This window comes from Polypterus senegalus, chromosome 15, assembly GCF_016835505.1.
Source record: "Polypterus senegalus isolate Bchr_013 chromosome 15, ASM1683550v1, whole genome shotgun sequence".
Lineage (NCBI taxonomy): Eukaryota > Metazoa > Chordata > Cladistia > Polypteriformes > Polypteridae > Polypterus > Polypterus senegalus.
Genome location: NC_053168.1, coordinates 2985311 through 3007600, shown reverse-complemented (window position 1 = coordinate 3007600; position 22290 = coordinate 2985311). Strand labels below are relative to the sequence as shown.

The 22290-nt window shown below is 43.0% G+C and overlaps 1 protein-coding gene across 4 annotated transcripts in view; it reads right to left on the bottom strand.

Moving 5' to 3' along the window:
* LOC120515362 (collagen alpha-6(VI) chain-like) overlaps positions 1–22290 on the bottom strand; it is a 325957-nt gene that overhangs the window by 215726 nt on the left and 87941 nt on the right. For all 4 annotated transcript variants that reach the window (XM_039736240.1, XM_039736241.1, XM_039736242.1 and 1 more), the window contains exons 7-10: positions 18075–18635; positions 14688–15245; positions 12248–12823; positions 7817–8389 (exon numbers count right to left, since the gene is read on the bottom strand). In XM_039736240.1, the coding sequence (XP_039592174.1) occupies positions 7817–8389; positions 12248–12823; positions 14688–15245; positions 18075–18635 (2268 nt within the window). The remainder of the gene's footprint in view (positions 1–7816; positions 8390–12247; positions 12824–14687; positions 15246–18074; positions 18636–22290) is intronic.

Sequence of the window (22290 nt, the reverse complement as noted above, 5' to 3'; positions counted from 1 at the left end):
TATAGTGCCTTTCATATCTATCTATCTATCTATCCATCTATCATATAGTGCCTTTCACTCTATCTATCTATTATATAGTGCCTTTCATATCTATCTATCTATCCATCTATCATATAGTGCCTTTCACTCTATCTATCTATTATATAGTGCCTTTCATATCTATCTATCTATCCATCTATCATATAGTGCCTTTCACTCTATCTATCTTTCTATTATATAGTGCCTTTCATATCTATCTATCTAGTCTATTCTATCCTTCATCTGTCTCATGTAGCACTTTCCAACTTTATCGGTTTACCGATTTATCATTTTTATTCATCTCAATGTATTCTTATAAAGTGCAGTTTAAATCCCAGCACCATATAATTCTATGTAGTAATTACATAATAAGAAAAAATAAGAGAAAGCTGAAATGCACCAAAAGCAAAAAAAACAGCATAACGATGAAGCATCTACAGAAAATGAATACGGGGGAGAGCAGGGGGGCTGCAGCAGTCAATACTCCGGGAGGGCTCCCTACCCCTGCCTTTCTATTAATACAGCACTGACTGTGAGAAGACTCTGATTTGATTTTAGAACGTCTGCATGTCTGCATGTCGCCTCCCAAATTTAGTCTTCCTCATCAGTATGGGTTGTCGTCTAAGTGGAGGTGCGGTCATATTAGTGGGCCGTATGGAATGTGGGTGAGGGGGTGGGTGGGCCGCCGTGTTGTCTGAGGAGTGCCCAGTTCTGCCAGGATTGACAGGACGTCCTGAATTTATGGTTCGTTTTATCTTCTACCCGATTTAAAAATGCTTTTCTGTAATTAGGCATTTTGTAATAACGTTTTAGTTCGATTACATTTAAGGTTATTCAGTTCTTAAGGTAATAATTCCAATTTTTCATTGAGTACAAAATGAAAACTGACATTTAAACACTGTAAGCCCTTTCAAAAGCAATGCGAGTGCTTGACTGAGGTATCAAGGGAGGACACACAGAGCGGACCACCCGGGGTGTCTCTTCAGACGTCCTGCGGCTTTACGTAAGATAAACACACATTATTAGCGTCTGACTTCACATTTATTAGCAGGCCATCAAACTAAAGGCCGGCCTGCCGTCACAGAGCTTCTTTATTTCTACCCCATAAAGTTGAGTGCGACACGACATGATGTTTTCATTGCTCTTATGTATTAAGATAATCACTCAGAATTGTTCCCGTCTTTTCCAGGAAGTTCTAAAGAGAAGATTAAACTCGGCTTTTGAGGTGAAGACTGAAGATTTAGTGAAGTTTTATGCTGGTATCGCTTACAGTGGATTCACAAAGTCTTTAGGCCCCTTCACTTTCTTCACGCTTTTTGTCTATGTGAAAATTTAAATATCGGCAGGAGTTTACCATGGTGCAAAATATGGGAATCCCTAGGGGTCCGGGACCACCTACTTACACCCACTGATAGACATAAATATCAAAATTGGTCTCTGAAAATAAATGTTATGAACACATAATGGTGTTATAAATCACTAGGGCACCCCGTACTGGGTTTGCGGTGAAATAAGCAGGCAGACCGCTTTTCACTGGGGGCGACATTCAGCCCACCAAGTTCATCGAGACAGGGGAGAGGTTGGGAGCCTGTGCGGATTACAGCGTGTTGCTGCAATCACACACAGAAAACCTCCCGGATTGAGATCCGAGTTCAGCTGTGACACCCGGGTGACACCCTAGCAAACACACTGGAACAGTGTGAACATTTTTACAGTGGCTGGAGTGCCAATCTTGCCATCAACCCCCAGGTTAGAGGAGCTGCCTGCAGGCCTGGATGCAGGTTAACGTCATACCCAGGACACAGCAATTGGAGGTTAAGGGCCTTGCCAACGGAGCAGAGTCACTTCTGGCGTTTACGAAATTTGAACCGAGAACCTTCCGCAGATCTCCAGCCTCAGAGCCACCACTCCGCCCGGTCACTGAGACTCTCCACAAGAACATCAAGTCGACATTTGAAGGCTCCTAAAGTAACTGCGGCCCACCACGCGATTTGGTCGCTTATTCCATGTGTCTGTGGATCTTTGTGGTTCTTTCTAACATCTGTGTAAACTTTCTCCTTCACAAGGTCCATGTGTTCTTGCTAAAGAATTTCTTTTAAAGAAACGTCTGGGATCCACCATCTTAATTCCCTTCACAATTTCAAACACTTTAGTCGTTTCACCTTTCAGTTTCCGTTTGTTTAAAGTGAAAAGTTTCAACTCCTTCATTCTCTTCCTCGTCACTCACACCTCTCAGTCCTGGAATCAACCTATTCGCTCGACTATACACTTTATCGATGTGACACAATAAAAGGCTGGCCTTGTGCACTTCCTGCTCAGCCGAGTGTGCAGATTCTCTGTGTGATTGAGCTTAGTGTTTAGGCATTCATTTTGGTTTGATAAACGTCTCGTTTCTGGCTTTCGCTGGACTACATTTGTGGTGATTATCCTCAATGGTTCTTCTCTTCTCCACATCTTTCTTACCATGTGTTCGGCATAGCACCTTGAAGTTCTACTTTCCGTCACAATCGTTTGTAATGACGGGTCTAAGGTTCCCTGTGTGAAGAAAATTGTGGTGCAAAATTTACCATTAACCCGTTTCCATCTGTATCCCAACGTCCCTGTTGAAGATCTCATTTTAAAATGATAACTGGGGTCCACTTTACTAATTCCCTTCATAATTTGAAATACTTGAGTCCTGTCACTTCTTAATCTCTGTTTACGTAAACTTTAAAGGGTTAACTCCTTCGGTGTGTCCTCATAGCTCTGACCTCTCAGTCCCTGAATCAGCCTGGTCACTCATGTCTGGACTTTACTGATGTGATGAAACAAAATGTCGACGGTGTGCACTGCCCTGTCATCCGAGCTTGCGGATTAATCAAAGAAATTCTCTGGACGATTGTGGGTGGTGTTTAGCTATTCATTTCAACTATTCTAGTTTCTAACGAGCTTCTGCGCACCGTTATGAGTTTCACCAAAAACAAGATGGACCTACTGTTAATGACTTATTATCCTTGATGGCTCTTCTGCTGGTCACTGCCGTACCTTTGTTTTTGTTACTTTGTGTTCAGCATTACACCTTCAAGTTCTACTGTCGGTCACACTCATTGGTAATCAGGGGTCTGTGCCTATCTGCGTGAAGAAAAACGTTCAGCAAAATTTACCGGTAATGTGTTCCCAATCTGTGTCCCTATGTTCTTGTTGAAGATCTCATTTTAAAGTGATAACTGGAGTCCTCTGGACTAATTCCCTTCATAATTTTAAGCACTTCTGTCCTGTTGATTCTTAATCTCTGTTTACGTAAAATGTAAAGGGTCAACTCCTTCAGTGTGTCCTGATATCTCTGACCTCTCAGTCCCTGAATCAGCCTGGTCACTCATCTCTGGACTTTACTGATGTGATGAAACAAAGGGTCTAAGGTTCTTTGTGTGAAGAAAAAGTGCTTGCAAAATTGACCATTAACCCATTTCCATCTGTGTCCCTATGTTCCTGTCAAAGATCTCACTTTAAAATGATAACTGGGGTCCACTTTACTAATTCCGTTTATTATTTTAAACACTTCAGTCCTATCAACTCCTTCAGTGTGTCCTCATAGCTCTGACCTCTCAGTCCCCAAATCAGCCTGGTCACTCATGTCTGGACTTTACTGATGTGATGAAACAAAAGAGCGACGGTGTGCACTGCCCTGTCATCTGAGCTTGTTGATTAATCAAAGAAATTCTCTGGACGATTGTGGGTGGTGTTTAGCTATTTATTTCAGCTAAAAAGACTTCTAGTTTCTGGATATACAGTTAGGTCCATCAATATTTGGACAGAGATAACTTTTTTCTCATTTTGGTTCTGTACGTTAGCACAATGAATTTTAAATTAAACAACTCAGGTGCAGTTGAAGTGCAGACTTACAGCTTTAATTCAGTGGGTTGAACAAAACGATTGCATAAAAATGTGAGGCAACTAAAGTATTTTTAACACAATCCCTTCATTTCAGGGGCTCAAAAGTAATTGGACAATTGACTCAAAGGCTATTTCATGGGCAGGTGTGTTCAAGTCCGTCGTTATGTCTTATCAATTAACAGATAACAGGCCTGGAGTTGATTTGAGGTGTGGTGCTTGCATGTGGAAGATTTTGCTGTGAACAGACAACATGCGATCAAAGGAGCTCTCCATGCAGGTGACAGAAGCCATCTTTAAGCTGCAAAAACAGAAAAAACCCATCCGAGAAATTGCTACAATATTATGAGTGGCAAAATCTACAGTTTGGTACATCCTGAGAAAGAAAGCAAGCACTGGTGAACTGAGCAACAAAAAGACCTGGACGTCCACAGAAGACAACAGTGGTGGATGATCGCAGAATCATTTCCATGGTGAAGAGAAACCCCTTCACAACAGCCCACCAAGTGAACAACACTCTCCAGGGCTTGGTCGGCGTATCGATATCCAAGTCTACCATAAAGAGAAGACTGCATGAAAGTAAATACAGAGGGTGCACTGCAAGGTGCAAGCCACTCATAAGCCTCAAGAATAGAAAGGCTAGATTGGACTTTGCTAAAGAACATCTAAAAAGCCAGCACAGTTCTGGAAAAACATTCTTTGGACAGATGAAACCAAGATCAACCTCTACCAGAATGATGGCAAGAAAAAGTATGGAGAAGGCTGGAACAGCTCATTATCCAAAGCATAGCACATCATCTGTAAAACACGGTGGAGTCAGGCAGTGTGATGGCTGCCAGTGGCACTGGGACACTAGTGTTTATTGATGATGTGACACAGGACAGAAGCAGCCGAATGAATTCTGAGGTGTTCAGAGACATACTGTCTGCTCAAATCCAGCTCAGTGACGTCAAATTGATTCATGATACAGATGGACAATGACCCAAAACATACAGCCAAAGCAACCCAGGAGTTTATTAAAGCAAAGAAGTGGAAAATTCTTGAATGGCCAAGTCAGTCACCTGATCTTAACCCAACTGAGCAGGCATTTCACTTGTTGGAGACGAAACTTCAGACAGAAAGGCCCACAAACAAACAGCAACTGAAAGTAAAGGCCTGGCAGAGCATTCAAAAGGAGGAAACCCAGCATCTGGTGATGTCCAGGAGTTCAAGACTTCAGGCTGGCATTGCCAGCAAAGGGTTTTCAACCAAGTATTAGAAATGAACATTTGATTTCCAGTTATTGAATTTGTCTAATTACTTTTGAGCCCCTGAAATGAAGGGATTGTGTTACAATAAAATACTTTAGTTGCCTCACATTTTTATGCAATTTATTTGTTCAACTCACTGAATTAAAGCTGAAAGTCTGCACTTCAACGTCATCTGAGTTGTTTCATTTCAAATTCATTGTGGTGATGTACAGAACCAAAATGAGAAAAAAGTTGTCTCTGCCCAAATATTTATGGACCTAACTGTACACTTTGATTTTTTGGACACTGTTTTGAGTTGGATGAAAAATAAGATGGACCTTCTGTTAATGACTAATTATCCTTGATGGTTCTTCTCCTGGTCACTGCCGTACCTTCGTTTTTGTGTTACTTTGTGTTCAGCATCACACCTTCAAGTTCTACTGTCGGTCACACTCATTTGTAATCAGGGGTCTGTGCTTATCTGCGTGTGGAAAAACGCTGTGCAAAATTTACTGTTAACGTGTTTCCAATCTGTGTCCCTACGTTCTTGTTGAAGATCTCATTTTAAAGTGATAACTGGAGTCCTCTGGACTAATTCCCTTCATAATTTTAAGCACTTCTGTCCTGTCGATTCTTAATCATTGTGTACGTAAAATGTAAAGGGTCAACTCCTTCAGTGTGTCCGGATATCTCTGACCGCTCAGTCCCTGAATCAGCCTGGTCACTCATCTCTGGACTTTACTGATGTGATGAAACAAAAGGTCGATGGTGTGCACTGCCCTGTCATCCGAGCTTGTGGAATAATCAAAGAAATTCTCTGGACGATTGTGGGTGGTGTTTAGCTATACGTTTCAGCTAAAAAAAAACTTCTAGTTTCTGCATATACACTTTGATTTTTTTTGGGCACCATTTTGAGTTTGACAAAAAAACAAAATGGACCTTCTGTTAATGATTAATTATTCTTGAAGTTTCTTCTCCAGGTCACTGCCGTACTTTTGCTCTTGTGCTACTTTGTTGAAATTACTGTCTGAATTGGGTGGTCTATAACACACTCCTAAAATAAGACCTTTTTCCCAAATATTTTCCAGGCGAAGCCACACGTCCTCACTAAGATGGGGCTCATCATCCAACTGAAGATGACTTACATTTAAATCCTGTTTGGCATAAACAGCAACCCCACCTCCTTTTCTGTCCTCTCTATTCTTCCTAATATTGTGTATCCCTCTATGTTACACTCATCCCCATCTTTGTTATTTAGCCAGGTTTCCGTTATTGCTATAATATCATAATTATGCTGTGCTACATACAACTCCAACTCACTTACCTTATTTTTGATACTTCTAGCATTAAGTCAAGCTATTTTTAATGTGGTAATCCTTCTACATTTACGTGTTTGCTTAGAATTTACATTACTATGCATTTTTATTTCTACACCATTGTTTGTTCTTCCATGTATAGATCTCAACCTGGCCTGTCCTAAACTCCCTGCCCCCTAATCCTCGACTAGCCTACACATACGCCTCCCCAATCCATTGGTGCTCCTCCGGTTCAGATGTAACCCGTCACGGCGGAACAAGTCCCATCTGTTCCAAAAGAAGTCCCAATGCCCCATAAACCTATACCCTTCTACCCTGCACCAAGATTTGAGCCACGCGTTAAGCCTTCTAATCTCCTCAATCTTACCTGGACTGGCGCGTGGCACAGGCAGAACTTCAGAGAAGACTACCTTGTCAGTTCTGCTCCTCAGCTTGGTACCTAACTCTTTGAATTTGGATCGCAGAACTGACAGACTACCCTTATGTATGTCATTTGTTCCAACGTGGACAATGACAACTGGATCCACCCCGCTCTGGCCAAGAGCCTATCCACACTTCCAGGGAGGTCTCCCACCTGAGCATCCGGAAGGCAACACACCGTACGAGACTCTCTCTCTCTCTGGAGCACACCTGCGCTTCAATCCCCCTAATGATTGAGTCCCCAACTATCATTACTTCTCTCTTTTTGGGAACTGGTTTTGAGGTGGCCCGTTGGGTTTGTGTTCAGCATCAGCATCTTGTTTTAAAGTGATAACTGGGATCCACTGGACTAATTCCCTTTCTTATTTTACGCACTTCTGTCCTGTCAATTCTTAATCTCTGTTTGCTTAGACCATAACAGTTCAACTCCTTCAATGTCTCCTCATAGCTCTGACCTCTCAGCCCCCATATCAGCCTGGTCACTCATCTCTGGACTTTATGGATGTGACCGAATAAATAATTTGGTGTTGCACACTTTCCCGTCATCCAAGTTTATGGATTACTCCCACAAACCTTAGTCATGCTTGAGTGTCTGAGGATCAGTAGTACCACCCCTGGCTGACAGGGGGCACTGTTGCTTACAGCCTTGTCATGTTCTAACTAAGTAGCCCAGTGAGAGCCACTGACCCCGCCCCTTCCGGGCTAAGGGCTTTAACAGGACGACTGCCCAAGCATAGGCGTCTTTCACCGAGGAGATGATCAACAGCGAGGACCTCCTTACGAGAGAGTGTGCGTTACCTTCAGAAGTGGCCTGATGATCTGAGGCCACTTTGCTACATGGCATTTGCTTTGCTGTTATTTTCATGCCATTGTGTGTTATTTTTTGTTACTAATCAGGGACAGAAATCGATTTAAAAAAAAAAAAGGGAAATGTAAGTGTGAAATAAAAACAAAGGCACTTACCAGACTTGGCTTCCTCTTTTTGACAGAGCTCATCGAAAATTTTCTGCTTGATGTTTTCAAGAGCATTGAAGTTAGTGATTGGAAAAACGCGATTTGAATCTCCGGTAATCTTTATCAGGTCAAAGTCATTCAAGTTTCCCACACCGATGACGTATATGTTGATGTTTTCTGCCCGTAAAGCCTTAGCTGGCTCTTCAACTGGATCCTTGGAATCCCCATCCGTGATGATGAGGAGGTTCTGCGGCACACCCTGAGCTTTTCTGCTCCCAGCCTCGGCAGTAAAGAAGGACCGGACAAACGTCAGAGCGTTTCCGGTGCGGGTTCCTTCCTCTATTTGATCTATGGCATCGATTCTTTTGAAGATATCCTCTTTGGCGTAGAATTCGTTCAGGTAAAACTCTTTGCGCGCATAAGTGCTGAACTGTGCGACGCCGATTCTGACTTCTTTTTCTCCAATTTTAAAGTGGTTCACCACCTCCTTCATAAACTGTAGTGTGATCGTGAAGTTCCCCTTGCTGATGCTTTCAGATCCGTCCAAGAGTATCACGATGTCTCCTCTTAGAACTTCACATTCTAATGAAAAAAGGAGACAAAATACAAATCATGGATCAATTAAGGTGCGTATGATCAATTTGTCTCATGTCATCTCATTTCATTTCCTGAACCACTTTTCCTCAGGTCGCTCGTGGTGGCAACAAGCCTAACTGGTCAGCCTGGACAGATAGCCTTGCCTATTCTGCACAATCCAGCTCTTCCTGGGAAATTCCCAGGCATCTCCAAGCCACCTGAGAGGTATAATCCCTCCAGCGTGTCCCGTGTCTGACTCAGGGTCTCCACCTGGTGAGACATGCCTGGAAGTGCACCCACTTTGGGAATCCTTAAGACATCCCCAAACCCCCTACTCTGGCTCGGAGTCTCTCCTGAACTTGTCCCCCAGCCACCCTGCAAAGAAACCTCATTTCTGCCCCTTGAACCTGCAATCTCATTCCTTCATTCATTACCCACAGTTTGAGACCATAGATGAGGACAGGGATAGAGATCAACCGCTAAACCAAATGTTTAGTCTATAGACTCGGCTCCTGCTTCACCGTCACAGCCTAGTAGAGATTCTGTAGAACAGCTGTTCACTTGTTCATCCCATGTCTTGTGAAGAAGATCCCAAAATATTTGAGCTCTTCTGCTAAAGGAAGGGCAGTTGTCACCACCTCAGCACTCTTTGCCGAAAGAGAACCATGGCCACTTCCTGGCTGGACATGCCAGAAACAGCTCTGCAGGGAGGTGTCCTAATGCAATGCCCAAACCTCAACTGTTCCACCTCCTCTAAGCTCGTTCCGAATGTCACCCTTCATCTAAGGCTGTGCCCAGACACCCCACGAAGGAAGATTTCCCCTGCTCGTATCTGCGTTCCCTCAGGTCATGACCCAACACTTGTTGATATTGTTGAGTTAAGGAACGCCGATCAATGCGTAAAATCAAGAGCTTTAATTTTAGGCTCAGCTCTCTCTTCGCTACAACTGACCAGTAAAACGTTTGCATATCTGTTTACTCAACTCCAGTCCACCACTTGATCTCCCGCTTCCATCTTCCCTCACTTATGAACAAGACCCTGAGAAATGACGCTTGAAGCAGCACCTCCACCCCAACCTGGAGATGGCTAAGAACCCTGACCTCGGAATTGGAGGTGCTGATCCTCATCTCAGCCGCTTTCCACCTGACAGAATACCACCTCAGAGCACCTGATGTTACCCCCCGATGAAGCCAGCAGGACCACATCAGCTGATAAAAGCAGAGATGAGATTCTGAGTTTTGCATTCAAACAGATGTTATTTTGTTAAGTCTTCTCCTGGGTGAAGTGTTTGCCACAGCATTGTGAGGGAAAAACCCGAGAGCACTTGGTGAGAGGGTTCTTCAGGTAATTTGGAATTTTGATTTTTGATTCTGGATTTTGTCTTGTTGCCCTGTATGTGTGCGTCTCCCTCAGCCTTGCTACATGGCCCCACTTGTCTCTGCTGAGTAATTCGTTCAGGGTGGTACCCCCTCGTCAGCAGCTCATCCTGCCTGAGGAAGCTGCTGGACACAAACTTTGTGCCTTGGGATTGCCAAAAACTCCTTATGAAGCCAATGGATCCCAACTTCTTTAAATTCAGTGTGTTAAGGGTATTACAGAGACAGCCAAAACCATCGAGAATCAAGGGCAACCCAGCTGCAATCGAAAACAGATACATGTGCAGAAAAGTCGAAAATGGATCAAAATAACAAAACCAAAGGACACGAGTGAACCTGTGGGACAGCAATCAAATCAGGGGCAGAACAAAACAAAGAATCCTCACTCTAGAAAATAAAGACAAGTAGCGTTAAGTACGAACTTGATAGTACGAACACTGTATTTAGAAAATCTTCAGACCCCCTCACTTTCTACACACTTCATTGTAGATAGATAGATAGATAGATAGATACTTTATTAATCCATCCATCCATCCATTTTCTAACCCGCTGAATCCAAATACAGGGTCACGGGGGTCCGCTGGAGCCAATCCCAACCAACACAGGGCACAAGGCAGGAACCAATCCTGAGCAGGGTGCCAACCCACCACAGGACACACACAAACAAACCCACACACCAAACACACACAAGGGCCAATTTAGAATCACCAATCCACCTAACCTGCATGTCTTTGGATTGTGGGAGGAAACCGGAGCGCCCGGAGGAAACCCAAGCAGACAAGGGGAGAACATGCAAACTCCACGCAGGGAGGACCCGGGAAGCGAACCCGGGTCTCCTAACTGCGAGGCAGCAGCACTACCACTGCGCCACCGTGCCACCCACTTTATTAATCTCAAGGATTAATTAATTAATTAATTAAGGTTTGTAGATTTATGGATGCGTTTGCCATATTTGTCCATCAGTCTACACTATATAACCCATAATTATTATGACTCGGCAGAAAAACAGAAAACTAATTTCATCAGTAAACCGGGGGCAAAATAAAAAACAAAAGAAAACAAAAATAAACAAAAGCAACCGAAACCCAGACAAGAGGCAAAAATGAAGGTCAACTAACAGGCAACAGTCGGAAATCAGGCAAGATGTGAAGAGTAACAGACAATAAGTCAAAATGAAAATCAGGATTCTATATGCAGATCAGATAAAGCGCAGAGCAAAAGGCAGACCTTTAATGCTATCTGGGGATTAAGTCAAGGTCACGACCCCAGAGTCCACGCCCCTAGAAACACAGACCGTGACCCTGACAACAGTACACAATATGGCTTCTCTAGCTACAAAATATCAATATTATTTCATATTATTATTTCATATTTGTAAGGCTACTGGGGTTCTGGGAACACTCAAAGCTTTACAAATGTTTACTGTGATCCATGCCTCACCACAATTTCATCCCAGAGGTCTACAGAGAGTTTTGCTGGACATCATGGCCTGGAGTTCGTCCCGACATGCAGTGTGACCTTCTCTGCACTGGCCCAAATGTGTGTCTTTCTAAACAACGTCCAGTCAATTCAGAGTGCCACAGGTGGACTCCAGTCGAGTTCTAGAAACATCTCAAGGAGCAAACTGGAGGCACCAGACGGAGCACAACCTGGAGGGCCACAACACAGGGGGGTCTGAAAACGTCTAGGAATGAAAGGATTCGGGTTTTGATTTTGAATAAACTTGCAAGCCTTTCTGGACACATGATGTCAATTTGTCATTATGGAGTATTGTGTGTAAATTGAGGAGCAAAAATATCAAATTTATTCCTTTAAAATTAAATCTGCAACACAATAAAAGAGTGCAGAAAGTAAAAGGGCCTGAGGAGTCCAACTGAGGTATTCTGATGCTGCCATATTTATACTGGAACCTGGCCTTGTCACACGTCACACGTCACACGCCATGACAACATGAACAGGAGTGTGACAGGATGTGTACAACATGCCATCAAGTAAACAAAAGGAAAAGAAGAAGAACGAGATGGTAAGCAAAACAAAAATGAAATTCCCAAATATAACACCACCAAAGAGGACAGTAACGTGCGTCTTCTTCAGGTTTCTTTTCACAATTTTTCTTATTATTTAGCCGTTGTGTCCATTTTCGTGTATTTTGGTATTAGCAAAACTGAGGGTCAATTTTTGGGACCAGGGGACCATTCTTCTCCATTTAAACTAATAGCAATTATGTGTTCACATTTTCAAAAATTCACGTTCATTATGGGTATTCAGGAAAAAAATGTATTCTTATAATGCTGGGGAAGGCCACCGTATTCTGTTGTCAAATTCCCAACTTGTTCTCTATGTGAAAAGGGGTCTGGTCAGCCTCGGCCTACTAATTGGACACACATAGGACCCTCCCCACCCATAGCTGTCCATTTTACAGCCTGAGATCTTCCCACCATGTAGGTTTCTGTGGTGTGACCCACCCCTGAGGTCTTCTGGTCTTACCTTTTTGGGTTTCATTGCAGAGGAGCTGGCTCATGTTTTTGTGAAGTGCCTCCAGTGATTTGTAATTGTCCACATAAAACACTTTGTTCTTTGTTCCTGCCATAATTTCCAAATCTTGAGTCTTCGCGTTGCCCACCCCAACCGCGTAGACGCTGATTCCCTTCTCGTGCACATCCCTCGACGCGATAGGCAGAGCGATCCTGTCGGTAGCCGCTCCATCTGTAATGACTATCATCACCCGGGACACGTTGTTAGACATGCGGCCGCCGTAAGGCTGAGTGAAGCGATCGCGAGCAAAAGTCATGGCACTGGCCGTGTACGTTCCACCCCCCTTTTTGTGCATTTTCCAAATGGCGTCTTTCAAGCCGTCCTTTGTGAAGTATTGATTTAGGCGAAACGCTTCATCCGGTTGGTTGGAATACACCACCGCCCCGAAGTGCACCTTGTCCTTGCCGACGTCCGAAATGTTCACCAGAGACATCATGAACTTCTGCATGCTTACAAATTGTTCTGGCTGGATACTCCCTGAGCCATCGACCACAAACATCACGTCAGCCACCTCCATCCTCTTGCAGGCTGGAAGAAAACAAAGAAAACATTTGATGGCTTTATAGACAACAGCAGGCCATGAAGTATTACTGTCCAAAACGAGCCAGAATGTCCTGAGAGGGGACGGCTGAAGGTCAGATTTGACAGGACTGTCTTTACATGGATCGGGGAGTTTTACTGGTTTGGTCAGGAACTGCTTGTGTTCTCGTTAAATTAAGTTTTGATTTTCAGTTTGTGCGGAGATTTGTGATTTCATTAATGTGTTCATGATTCCCTTACTTGGGATTTGTTTATAATGAATTACTTGTTTAATCGTGATTTCTTTTATCATACTGATTTTGTGATTTTATTAATTTAAGTTCATGATTTTCATTTTATGATGACATCATTGATTCAGTCATTTATTTGTGGTTTCATGAATTTGCTTCTAATTTCTTTTGTCATGATCTGTTCACAATGATTTATTTGTTTTTCCCCGATTTATCATGTTTTACTCAGGCGTTCATTCATTTTAGTTTGTGATGAAGTTTGTGATTTCATTAATTCCATCATGATTTCTTTTATCATTCTTTGCTCACAGTGATTTACTTGTTTTATCATGACTTGTGATTTCATTAAGTTCATGATTTTATTAATTTGTGATTTTCACAATGCAATCCATAATTTTAAACATTTATGATCTTATAAATTTGTTTGTAATTTCTTTTGTCGTATGTTTATTAATTCATAATTTTGAGATTTCATTAATTTAAGGTAATGATTTTCATTTTGTGATTTCAGTTTGTGGCTAAGTTCATGATTTCAATTATTTGTTCATGATTTCATTCAAGTGTGTGATTTTCATTTTGTGATTTGTATTTGTCTTTAACTTGAATTTCAATTATTTGTTTCTGATTTAGGTGGCGTGGTGGCGCAGTGGGTAACGCTGCTGCCTCACAGTACGGAGATCCAGGTTTGCTTCCCGGGTCCACCCTGTGTGGAGTTTGCATGTTCTCCCCGTGTCTGGGTGGGTTTCCTCCCACAGTCCAAAGACATGCAGGTTAAGTGGATTGGCCGCGTGTGTGCCCTGCTGTGGTGCCCTGCTGGGGTTTGTTTCCTGCCTTCCGCCCTGTGTTGGCTGGGATTGGCTCCAGCAGACCCCCGTGACCCTATAGTGGGTTGGATGATGGATGGATGTTTCTGATTTTATTAAGTTGCTTGTGATTATTTTTATAACTTTTGGTCTATGATGATTTCCGTATTTTAGTCATGATTCATTTTATCATAATTATTTTTTGATTTCATTAAGTTCATGATTTTCATTTTGTGGTCTCCTTTCATGATGAAATCATTAACTTCAATAATTTGTCTGTGATTTCAGTATTTTATTTGTGATTATTTTTGCCATTATTTGTTTCGATGATTTACTTATTTTATCATAATTTGTTGGTGATTTCATTAATTTAAGCTTGTGATCTTCCCTTTGTGATTTCATCTGGAGTGGTTAAGTTTGTGATATTTGCTCGTAATTTCTTTTGTAATTTATTTGTTTATAATGATTTGCTTGTTTTAATTATGATTTATTTTATTGCAATTGTTTTATGATTTCATTTAGTTCTGCATTTTTATTTTGTGATGGAATCACTGATTTCAATCATTTGCTTCTGATTTCATTGGTTTGTGATTTTGTTTATCACGACTTATTTACTTGTGATATCCTGATTTCTTTTTTCATGATTAATTGGTGATTTCATTCATTTTAGTTTGATATTTCATTATGATTCATTCATTTTCATTTTGTGATTAAGTTAATTTGTTTGTGATTTCTTTTATTTCGATTTGTTCATGATGATTTATTTCTTTTATCACAGTTTGCCCCCCCTTCAAATGTAAAGTATAAGCTGCTACTCACTTTCTTCCTCTGTGCAGATTTCAAATATTATTTTGTCTTCAACATGGCGCAGGTCATCAAAGTTATTGATAGACTGAACTTTGTCTATGCTGCCGCTGATTTCCAGGAGCTGGGTGGTGTTGGCATTATCCACGCCAATGGAGTAGATGATGATGCCTTTCTGTCGTAGGGCCTGTGCCGGCTTGCCAACCTCATCCTGCGCCTCGCCATCAGTGATGATGACCAAGAACTGCCTGACCGAAGGGCGGCCTCCTTTTGATTGGTCGAAATACTGAGAGGCAAACTCCAAAGCCGCCCCCGTATTGGTCCCGCCTCCCAGCTGCTCCATGTTAGTGATTTCCTGTTTGAGTTGCAGTTGGTTGTCAAAGGCGTTGAGCTGAAACTCTTCCCGTGGTGAATCACTAAACTGAAGCAGCCCAAACTGCACTTTATCGGGACCAATGTCAGATTTGTCCACCATGGCTTCCATAAATCCTTTCATCTTGTCAAAGTCAGCAGGATAAATGCTTCCAGAGCCATCAATGAGGAAAATGACGTCTGCTTCCTTCTGCTTGCACACTGAAAAATATCAAATCAGAAGCATCAGAACGCGAACAAGGCCAGCAGTCCAACAAAATTCACCCACCCCACTCGGCTAAAGTCTCCCAAAATGACATCAAGTCACCAGAGCTCTTTGAAGTGCCTTGAGCATGGGAAAGGCGCTATATAAATAAAATTATTATGTCCTCCACAACGCCCGGCCATTTGTGCCATGGGGCTGGGACTCTACATGCAAAGAAAGACTTTCTAAAATTGGTGTGAGGTAGATAGATAGATAGATAGATAGATAGATAGATAGATAGATAGATAGATAGATAGATAGATAGATAGATAGATAGATAGATAGATAGATAGATAGATAGATAGATAGATAGATAGAGTGAAAGGTGCTATATAATGATAGATAGATAGATAGATAGATAGATAGATAGATAGATAGATAGATAGATAGATAGATAGATAGATAGATACTTTAATAATCTCAAGGGGAAATTCACATAATCCAGCAGCAGTATACTGCTGGATACAGTATACATATTGATGAATTTACTTTATAATACGAGCTGGCACTTATTCCAAAGTATATTTTAAACCCTTCCATCACGTCACCTCCTACCCTTCATTTGCTTTATTATTATTTGTATTATTTGACTGATGCATTTGCCAAGATGGCTTACACGATCTGAGATACGAATGGTTACATTTCTTTTGTCTTTCTATTTGGAGCTCAGGCAGGTGACGTGACTTGTTCGGGGGGTCACACAGTGGCAGCAATGGGACTTCAACCTGCACCTTCAGGTTTTCAAGTCCTAAAGTTAGTGAGAAGTCAAGCAAAATGACACCTGTGATAGGCGAGGGTAACTTAAAAAAGTAAAGGGCAAACTGAAAATCACGCGGTCCCTGCAATGGAGAGAAGTGCATGCAATGCAACATGTTTGCAATGACTTATGGGTAGTTCAAACACACACAGCACAGCACATGGCCATTAGCCCACGATGCCATCACGATGTGGCAAACCTTTGTAGGGTCGTGCAGCAGTGAGCCGCCTGAGAAGTCCAGATGCCACCATCCACTCTTTAGTGAACCAATGGTCCCATTCTATTTTTTTATAGCTGACACCTTTATCCAAAGCGACTTACAAAGCTATATTGTCACGCATCAATGACCTGCTGGACAAAGACGGGGTGCGGGGGCGGCTCCCCTTAATACTATCTTCCTCTTCTCTCCCGAGAATCCAATCCTTAAGGCCACTTGACTCCACCCCATAAGGCCCTTGACCCCGCCCCTTGCTCTCCAGGAGTAAAGCACTTTAAGCTACTGTTTGTATGTAAATGTGCTATATAAATAAATGTTGCTGTTGTTGTTGAAGAATAAGGCCACTAGATTCCCGTCACTTATCGAAGGAAGCTGCCATAGACGTAACTCTGTGACTGTGACTAGGTGTTTATCGTTTGTTGCAGGCCTAAAGCCAGGGCCAATTTAGACACCAAGCCGGGCATTTCTGTTCCTTGTTTTGCTCTGTAATTAAACGATTGGTGCCCCAAATTATTATACGCTCAACTGTCATTCCTTCACTCTGCCACAATATATATCCATCCATCCATCCATCCATTTTCAAACCCGCTGAATCTGAATACAGGGTCACGGGGGTCTGCTGGAGCCAATCCCAGCCAACACAGGGCACAAGGCAGGAACCAATCCTGGGCAGGGTGCAAACCCACTGCAGGACACACACCCACACACCAAGCACACACTAGGGCCAATTTAGAATCACCAATCCACCTAACCTGCATGTCTTTGGATTGTGGGAGGAAACCGGAGCGCCCGGAGGAAACCCACGCAGACACGGAGAGAACATGCAAACCCTTAAGGGTCTCCTAACTGCGAGGCTGCAGTGCTACCCACTGTGCCACCATGCCGCTCCCATCACACACCAGAATGTCAATAACAAATCTGCAATGGTCATCATGGACAGAGTCTTGAAGACACTAAGAAAGGCAAAATTGAGTTGCAAGAGGAAAGAAAAAACGTTTGTGAAACCCTGGTGTCGACTGTGCAGCCTCGTCCGAGGTGTGTGCCAATGCTAGGGTGTTGTTTGGCCCACACGCTGCTTACAGTACGCCATGTACCGAAATCTGAGGCTCTTCATTATTAATTGCAAAATACGCTGTGCTAGCATAGGCCTCCCTAAGGCGGGGTGTTCATAAAGAAATCTAACGATTTCCTTCATGAGGCACATAATAAACAAGAATAGTCACTTCATATGTTTGAAATATTAAAACATGTGCTACAACTTAAAATGCTCAAAGTCTAAGAATTGTGACAGAAATGTGTCACTTGTCACCCACTGATAGAGGGCTAGACCCCTTGTAAAGGATTAAAAATCACACCATATTTGTATTCAGCGACCTTAAAATGGTCTGAAATGATACCCCACACGCTTATGTTTTGGAGTTTGGCATTTTGAACCTTCTGGGAGGGCTGGGACCACCGATAAAGAATCACATCTGATCAAAGAGGCCCAGCTCAATAATTTGTGACGATGCATTCAGACTAAGCTGTGCCAACATCTTGCACGTGGGTCAAAGATCTCAGTTTGGACGAGTGGGAAATTCTTCCAGCTGTTCCACATCCCTGCTCCATGGCAGAACAGGACCCCTTCGTTTAAGTTACCTGAGAAACTGCAATGCACATTTAAATGTCAGTTGTACAAATAAAACATGGATCCCAAAGACCCCCTTGGAAGCATTTCTAGATGTTTTCATTGAATCTTCCCCTTTCTGGTTGGCCAACCCTTACAGAGCTCGGTGCCAAGCACCTGAATTGAATCGGATAACCGGAACTTACCTTCCTTGGAGCAAATCTTTCGGACGACTTCATCTTTAATTTGCTTCAGAGAGTCAAAGTTATTCACGTAGAACATCCTTTCTGACACGCCGGCGATCTGCTCGATCTCCGCCGTGTCCGCATCCCTTATGCCAACGGCGTACGTCAACACGCCCATCGAGCGGAGGCTGTTTGCGGCTTCCACCACACTGTCTTCAGACTTGCCGTCGGTGATTGTGATCAGGAACTGGGGCACCTTCGCTTGCCGGGTTCGCGCTGCCTCCCTGAAGTGGTTCTCCATGGATTTCAGGGCAGCTCCCGTCTCGGTGCCCCCTCCTAGCTGGGCGATATTCTTCACAGCAATTGTTATTTCTTTTCCAGTGCCATACTGAGCGACGGAGAACTCCAGTCGAGTGGTGAGCGAATACTGGACCACGCCGATGCGGACTTCTTCCTTCCCTATTCTAAACATCTTTGTCATTCCAATAATGAATTTTTTCATGTCCAGGAAGTCTTGAGGGTAAATGCTGCCAGATCCGTCTATTAAAAAGTAGATGTCCGCTTCTTCGGTTTCCTCACACCCTGCAGGGAAAATAATCAAATCGTCAGGGACAGAATACATGAAAACGTGCGGCATCAAAGGCTCACAGGGGCCTTATTGTTACATGTGAAGAGTCCACTGAAATCCTTACTCGTGTGTGCAATCCAACAGGTGATGCATCACCATATTTTGTAAGTAAATCTACATGACCTCAAAAATTCTGCCTTCTTTATTCGCTTTTTCTTTATCTAAAGTTTCACATAGGGTTTCTATATTTGACCCCCATTCTCGTCTGTTGTACCCTTCCTAATCTTTCCCATTTGGATCCCCCTTCACAAAGACCACCCACTTTCTCTTTGCTCATCCTCTTCTCCTCCATCCCAACACCACCATACAGTCAGGTCCAGAAGTATTTGGACAGTGACACAATTTTCATCATTTTGGCCCTGTAGACCATCACAATGGACTCAAAATAAACCAATCATTATGTGATTTAAGTTATAAAAATATCATATGATAACCAAAAATATCGTACGAGTCATTTAGGAATGACAGCCATTTACCTACATAGCCTACCATTCCCAGGGTCTCCAAAGTATTTGGACATTTGATGGATTAGCTGCTCCATAGCCAGGTGTGAGCAGGTCCCTCAGTATTTCATTAACTATTAAGCAGGTAGAAAGTCTGGAAAAGATTCCAAGCATGGAATTTGCATTTGGACACTGTGAACGCTCAATATGAGGTCCGTGCAAATAAAAACAGGCCATCATTAGGCATCAGAGAGAAACACTATGAGTGGTCAAGTCAACCGTTTGGTAGATTCTTAAAGAGAAGGAACACACAGGTGAGCTCAGCAACACCAGAAGGTCTGGACAACCACAGAAGACAACTGTGCTGGATGATTGCAGAATGTTGTCCTGGGTGATGAAGAACCCCTTCATGACATTACGCCAAACCAAGACCACTCTCTGGGGGGTTGACCTGTCACTGTCGAAGTCTACAATCAAGAGAAGACTTCAAGAAAGACACAGGGTTCACCACAAGGTGCAGACCACTGGTACGCCTCAAGCATAGGAAGGGCAGATTAGACTTTGTCACAATACATTTTTTAAAGCCTGTCCAGTTCTGGACCAGTTTTACTTTGGACAATTGAATCTAAGATCAACACGTACTAGAATGATGGAAAGAAGAGAAGAAACGGCTCATGATCTGATGAATGCCACTCATCTGTGGGACATGGTGGAGGCCGTGTAATGGGCTGATCATGCATGGCTGCCAATGGAAGTCAATCACTGGTGTTTAGTGATGATACGACTGCCAGCAGAAGTAGCAGGGTGAATTGTGAAGTGTAGAGGGCGCTATACTGTCTGCTCAGAGTCAAACAAATGCTGCGCAACTGACAGGACGACACTTCAGAGTACAGATGGACAAGGAGCCAAGGCATACTGGGACAGAAAACCAAGTGCTTTACAACACAAAGTAGTGGAATATTCTTCAATGGCAGAGTCATTCAAATGACCTCAACCCAACTGGACATGAAGATAAAACTGAAAGCAGAAAGTCCAGCAAACAAGCAGCATCTGAAGACCGCAGCAGTGAAGGCCTGGCAGAGCATCAGTGGGGTGGACACCCAGTACTTGAGATGGCCGTGGGCTCAGACTGGAGGCAGTCATGGACTGGATGGGATTTCCAACCGGATATTGAAAATGATTGTTATATACATGACTGTGTTAGTTTGTCCAAATATTTTTGAACCCCTGTAGATGGGGGTCCATGATTAAAAATGGATGTCTGTTCTAAACAGCTCTTACAATGCTTCTGTTAAACCCCTTATATTAAAACTTCAAGTCTGCACTTCAATCACATCTTGTGGTGGCACACAGAGCCACATTTATGACAATTGTGTCGCCGTCCAAACACTTATGGACCCGACCTTATCCATGATTCTTCTGCCTACCTCTCTCTTCTCACTTCATTCCTATACCATGTTACCCTTCTTTCCTGCATTTCTTTAAGAGGTTTCCCCAACTTTAACTGTACCTCTGAGTCCTGTCATTTCTGATCTTCTCAAGCTTCGCTATGCCACACATCCATCTCAACATCCTCATTTCCGCTGTGCCCAGTTTCCTCTCATGCTCCTTTTTTTTTTTTTAATTCATCCCACAATGCAGGTCCGGCCACTTACTTTACCCTTCACTCTTGCACTGATTCTTTGACCACAAATTTGGCTTTTGAATTGTTTGACTCAATGAAGGCATTCATTTTAAATTATAACATCATAGAATTGTTATGTATCAGTTCCGGTATTTTCTGTGATGCATGTAATTATGTACTGTCTTTAGAAATGTGCCTCCATTCTGTGTGCTTTTTGGGTGGAGCCCCAGGAGGCGGGGCCACCCTGACATCTCTACGGCTCGGCCCTCCCTCTGGCTTTATATTCTGTAGGTGGCAAACAGGATGGACCAGCAGAGGGGATGGTTCCTTACCCGGACAGGAGGCTCCTGAAGGACAGACAAACGTCCCTGACAAGGCAGAGAAAACTCTTCACGGGATGAGGGACAGACATCGCGACCAGGAATTCCACACCTGAGTGGGAAACTCTAGGCGAATGGAATGGCGTCCCCACCAGACATGTTTTGAGAACCTTCCCTGACTGAAATAAAAGAAGAGGATAGGGACGGACTGTTTCTGAGGGGTGTTTAGTCCCCCCCAGAGGCTAGATGGCAGCAGCACTCCATTTGGGAACCAGCAGGGAATGCCAGGAGTTGTAGTCCGGCAGCTCAGCCCGGCTGGGGTCCATGGGTGCCACAAGTGGGCACTGCAGGGAGAGTTTCTCCCAGCAATATTTGACTTCCTTATGACCTGGAACTAATTCCAATGGGCAGCAGCCCTGGCACTGGAAGTACTCCCTTATCCAGGTAAGTCGGAGCTGGGAGAAAGGAAGGCAAGAATTGACTGGAGGAGGGCAGTGCAGTGGAGAGAGGAGAGGGGATTGTGCAGATAAAACCTGTGCTTCTGCTTATACTGAGGCATTATGGGTAATAAATAGTTAGTTTTTGGGACTTATTAGCTTTGGATTGCCTCCTTTCTTGTTCTCTAACACATTTTCTATTATATTTGTCTATTTGTCATTTCCTTCAATAGTTATCCTCTTTTATCAAGATTCTTGTTCCACTTTTGATTCAAAGCCAGAATTTGTACGGTTTCTCTCCCTTGTAAGAGATTATGTGAAATTTGGGACTTGATTGCATTTGTTGAACTTTTAAAACTTTAAAACTTTTAAAGTCCATTTTAGGCAGAAACCAGTAGGTTGTATTTGAGGGGTTGGCTTCAATTACAAACAACTGGACTGGCCAGTGAAGGCCTCCTACACCCTTTCACCATCTTTGTGACTCCAGCTCACAACCTTAACTAAGTATTAACGTTTCGCACATCAGTGCCATCTGCTGGAGGATGCAGTGCATCTCCCCTTAGTGCAGAGATGCCACTGTCCCTGTGTCATAATGTGTCTGTGACCGTGGAAAGTCATTATGGTGTAGTATGGAAAATAAAAAGTCATGTATTCATGTAATAGCATAAGTCAATATAAAACTTCTAAGCATTAAACTTAGTGTGAGCTTTAACACGAATGAGGTATGCCAAGCAAATAGTAAAATAAAGACATATTTCTTTTTTAACTGAGCTCAGAGTAAAACC